At 33.2% G+C, this 4745-nt stretch overlaps 1 protein-coding gene across 1 annotated transcript; it reads right to left on the bottom strand.

Annotated features, from left to right (window-relative positions):
- Positions 1-483: 483 nt before the first annotated feature.
- On the bottom strand, positions 484-3441 carry LOC111019881 (putative wall-associated receptor kinase-like 16). The gene is made up of 2 exons (XM_022296387.2): positions 2674-3441; positions 484-1894 (listed from the first exon to the last, which is right to left on the bottom strand). The coding sequence occupies exons 1-2, from the start codon at positions 3017-3019 to the stop codon at positions 741-743; spliced, it is 1500 nt and encodes a 499-aa protein (XP_022152079.1). The 5' UTR covers positions 3020-3441; the 3' UTR covers positions 484-740.
- Between the last annotated feature and the right edge of the window lie 1304 nt (positions 3442-4745).

Raw genomic sequence — 4745 nt, forward strand, 5'->3', positions numbered from 1 at the left:
AACATAAATCATATTAGAATTAATTATCAAAGGTTTATTAGTCAATATTATAGTATCATTAACTCATTGACCTATTCTTATCCATTAAAAATCATTAATTAATTTTTTTTAAGAAATAATAAATTTTTTTTTTAGTACAACATGTAGGGTGGACTTTAAACTTATAATCTCTTAATTAGAGATATATGTGAATTACTGAGCTATCCTCGCTTTAGCAAAATATTTACTAATTATGTGTCTGTTGAACATAAATCTCAACATCTACGTGATTATTCACCAATTGTCTAAGGGCTAAAATTATAGAAATATAAGCGGCCTAAATCATCTCCGAGAAAAACATTGTCTCAGCCTCACTTGACACAACTGTCTAACAAGTTCTAAAGTCTTCCAAAACTCATACAATAAAATACTTAAAAGTATATGCTCAATAAAATTTTAAAAGGGGCAGAAAAATAAAGTCAAACCAACCTCTCATTCAACAACTTTAGCAAACTAATTAAAATTTCTTTATTTTAAGAGTTCTCATAACATTCAAGACAAGAACTTTATCATCAACTATCATAGCGTAACCAAACTATGTAGGCAAACACACCACCTCTAAACTTAAATCATCCTTGTTCCAAAGTCAGAAACGAACAGATGTGACAACAACAACTCAACATAAAACACAAGGGTTAATGACATACTATATACAGAGACAAAACATGCAAATATATAAAATCCAATGGTAGTACATATATTTATATAGTCCCTGTTTCCATGGATAGGGTGATGCTACTACCATTTGTAAGCTCGTCATCCTCAGCCCCTAGGGAAAATGATGAAGAAGATCCAATTGACAGAGCTTTCTCAATAATTTCTGAAGAATCTTGACACTTTATAATTCCTTCTAGTTCTAAATATACTTCTTTCATTGTCGGTCGATTTCTCCCATTTGTTTTTAAACATTTCGTAGCAAGTGTTGCAACATTGTTAATAACCTCCCTCCTTTCTTCACTGGCTACCGTAATATCTAGAACTTCACCGAGCTGATTAGCCTGATCCAATGAAATGAAGTAGTCTAATAGATTCCCACCATCATTGTCTTTTGCAAAAGTGACCGGTAGTTTTCCGGTTAAAAGCTCTACCATCAAAACTCCAAAACTATACACGTCACTCTTTTCAGTGTATTGACTTGATCTAAAGTACTCAGGATCTATATAACCAAAACTTCCTTGCACTTTTGTAGTCAAATGAGATTGATCACATGGCACAAATCTTGGCGTTCCAAAATCAGAAACTCTTGCACTACAATTGTCATCCAAAAGTATGTTTAAAGACTTTATATCTCTATGAAAGATAGGAACGGAAGATGCTGAGTGCAGGTAAGATATAGCTCCTGCAACTTCAGAAGCGATTCTGAGACGATTTTTCCATGAAAGAGAAGGTGATTCTTCAGAACATTCCTTGTGAATATGGTGAGAAAGCGTTCCATTAGAAACAAATTCATAAACTAGCAAAGGAGTCTCGGTTTCTAAACAACATCCCAAAAGTCTGACAATACTTTTGTGGTTAATTTGAGAGAGGACAATAACTTCATTAATGAATTGCTCGATCCAAACCATCTCAATTTGCTTTGACCTTTTGATTGCAACTATGGTGTTGTCTTGGAGTATCCCTTTATAAACTGTGCCATAGCCTCCTTGACCAAGAAATCTACTCTCATTGTAGTTACCTGTTGCTTGTTCAAGTTCTTCCTGTGTAAATATTTTAACTCTCCCCCTATTTTCACGTAGTTTTTGTTCCAATAAAAGACCTCCATTTTGCTTGAAAAGCTTTTTCTTATAAAGCTCGTGCCTTCTTTTCTTCAATAGTTCACAAAAGAAACAACATAGGGTTATTATCATTACACCACCTTCAATGGAAAACAAAAATAGTTGGTTAGCAATAAAAGAAGAAAGGAACAAAATGAAGTTTGAAAAAGGGAACCGGCTTGGTAATTAATTTCACCAAGATGTTGACATCAAAATTAAACTCATGTCGTTAATCAACATTCTGAAAATAAACAAAATGGATCAACATTATCAATATTCATGAGATTACATCTCAAGATTAATTGACAATAATAGAAGTAGCCCATTTATATTATAAACCATTGTTAGGCCTCATATCTTTTCAACGTGACATCCTTAATATATCCAATCACCATAGTGACTCTTTTGGGTTCACCAGTCAAGGTCACATCATTTTTTTGACCTGATGATATATAAGAATCACATATTGAAAAGATAGGAGACTTAACAAGAATTTTTATAATATAAATTAGCTATTCTTCTCATTGCCAATTAGTTTTAAGGGAAATCTCATGGATATTCATAAAGACGAACATAACTTAGTGGTAAAAACATCTATTTATTCCCTTGAAGTTGAAGCTCCAAATCCTCCCTATTGTACTAGACACATCTTCACATCAAGTAATCCACAAATATCAAATTAATATATAACCTATACTTCCATTTAATCTTAGCTAATCAACAAAACTATATTAAATTAATTAATTACTAAACTTATATTACTACTTATTGATAAATAAGGAATGGAGAAAATTCATGGAAAACAAATATATAAGCAAACAAAACAGTAATAACATGTCGTACAACTCACACACAAAGATATACAGAGATAGAGAGAGACCTACTCCACTCACGATGAGTGCGAAGATGAATTTGAGGAGCTCGAAATTGGAATGAGGCTCAGTGGCAATGCATCTGGAAGGATATATTGTGCACGTTAAATTACTGTCCAAATGGAACCAAAAGAGGCGTGAAGGGGTAGATGTGGCTCGAATTCGAAAGCATGTTTGCTTCCAATATGCTTTTTTCCTCGACCCCAAAAGCCTTCGCAACAGTTTCAATTGTGTCATTCGGCTGCAGCACGTACACAGCCAAGGACTCGACCCCTTCAGCTTTCTGAGCTTCACTAGGGCAAGCACATCGCAAAGGAACTTGGACTGTTCGACCTGTACTGATAACATCGTCATGATTTCGACTTCTCAACGCCGAGCAGCTCGTCAGGCCTTGAAAAATATCATTTGCTATCTTTTCGTAACTATCGCCACTCTTGACGGTGTAGTTGACGACAACTTGATAGGACGGACCCGAACATGTGCAGTTACTTCTAGGACTGAACAAAATACTGTTCTCTAATGTTAAATCGGTGAAAGCCAAGTTAGCAGAGCGAGGGTCGGATGTGAGTGCCAAATACGAAGGACATGTGTGTGAAGGAGCAGGACAAACATATCCTTTAGAGATTGAAGTATGGTTGAGAGAACAGCTGGTTTCGTTTCCCACATATTGCTGTTGGCCGATGGATTGGTGAGAGAAATGGAAAAGGAAGAAGATGAGAGAGAGAGCATAATAAGGAGACGAAGCCTCCATTATTCTTCTGGGAATTTAGTTCATATGGCCACTTTCTTTATACTATAGCGCCACCTTTTGTTTGTTTTTTGAAAACAAAAATATCTATCTCTACAAATGTGTGGCATAAAATATACTATAGGGCCGCCTTTTGTTTGGTTTCTCAAAACAAAAATATCTCTACAAATTAGGACTAATTATTCTAACAATCTCTTTATTCAAAGATTCTTTTATGTGTTTTGGAAATTTACTTGTTTTAGTTTATTTAATATATATATTTGATTATTGATACATGAGAAACAAAATTACTGACAGATAAATAATTGCTATGATTGTATAATTTTTTTTAGTACAATGTGTGGATGAGAAATTAAAAGTTGGTTTGGTAACATTTCTGTTTCTTATTTATGGTTTCTAATTTTCTTAAGAAATATCTAAACATTTTGCAAATCTAAGCATTTTGCAACTGACTATGTTTCTTTCCTTCCTATTTTTTGGGAACATTTTCAAAATTGTACACAACTTTTAGAAACAACAAAAATAAGTTTTTTCTTTTTTGTTTCCATTTCCTATTTTTTCCCAAAATATAAATAAAAAGATTGTTCGATCATACTTGACTCATGGATGTTGGGGTCATAAAATGCACGTTTCTCTATTAAAAATAAAGAAACAAAAACAAGAAACGTGAACGTTATCAAACGAGCCCTAAATATTCGATCTCTAAAAAATAAGCAAGATGTCTTGATTGCTGAGTTATGCTTATGCTAGACTACTATAATTATAATTAATCCTTTATTTAGGCCAAGCAACAGTTTTTAGATTGAATAGAAATATATTCTTCATCATCATCATTATTTAAGTTAATCATTAAGTTATAAGGGGTTTTTAAGTAGTGTTGTATTTGCAGTTATTTCTAAGATATTTGGATGTATTTTTAAAAATAAAAAAGTTACATGTATAGTCTTTCTATTAGATAACTATTACAATTCTGATAGTTTCTTAAACTGATTAATCATTGGTTAAGTCTTAGATTGCCATTACTGTAGTTTTAAAATACTTGTTGGCAATATGCTCTTAGAAAAATCAACTATGATATGATGTAAAATTGGTGTTCGGAAATTTAAATTTTAAACTTGAAAAAGAAGATTACAGTGTTCGGTAAATTAACTCATGGGTGGGCGAAAACATAAAAGAAACCAGAATGACACAACTCATTCTCCTGGGTCCTCTCATTCCTTCGTCGGTTCTAAGACAAAAATGGGCATATCTCCTCCCCCTCTTTTTTTTTTTTCCTTTTTTGGGTTTCACGCAATATTTTCCCCTTGAGATATGTGTGACGGTTGGGTAACC

Source organism: Momordica charantia (genome assembly GCF_013281855.1).
Source record: "Momordica charantia cultivar OHB3-1 chromosome 6 unlocalized genomic scaffold, Mcharantia_2.0 BLBB01000006.1, whole genome shotgun sequence".
NCBI classification, from domain to species: Eukaryota; Viridiplantae; Streptophyta; class Magnoliopsida; order Cucurbitales; family Cucurbitaceae; genus Momordica; species Momordica charantia.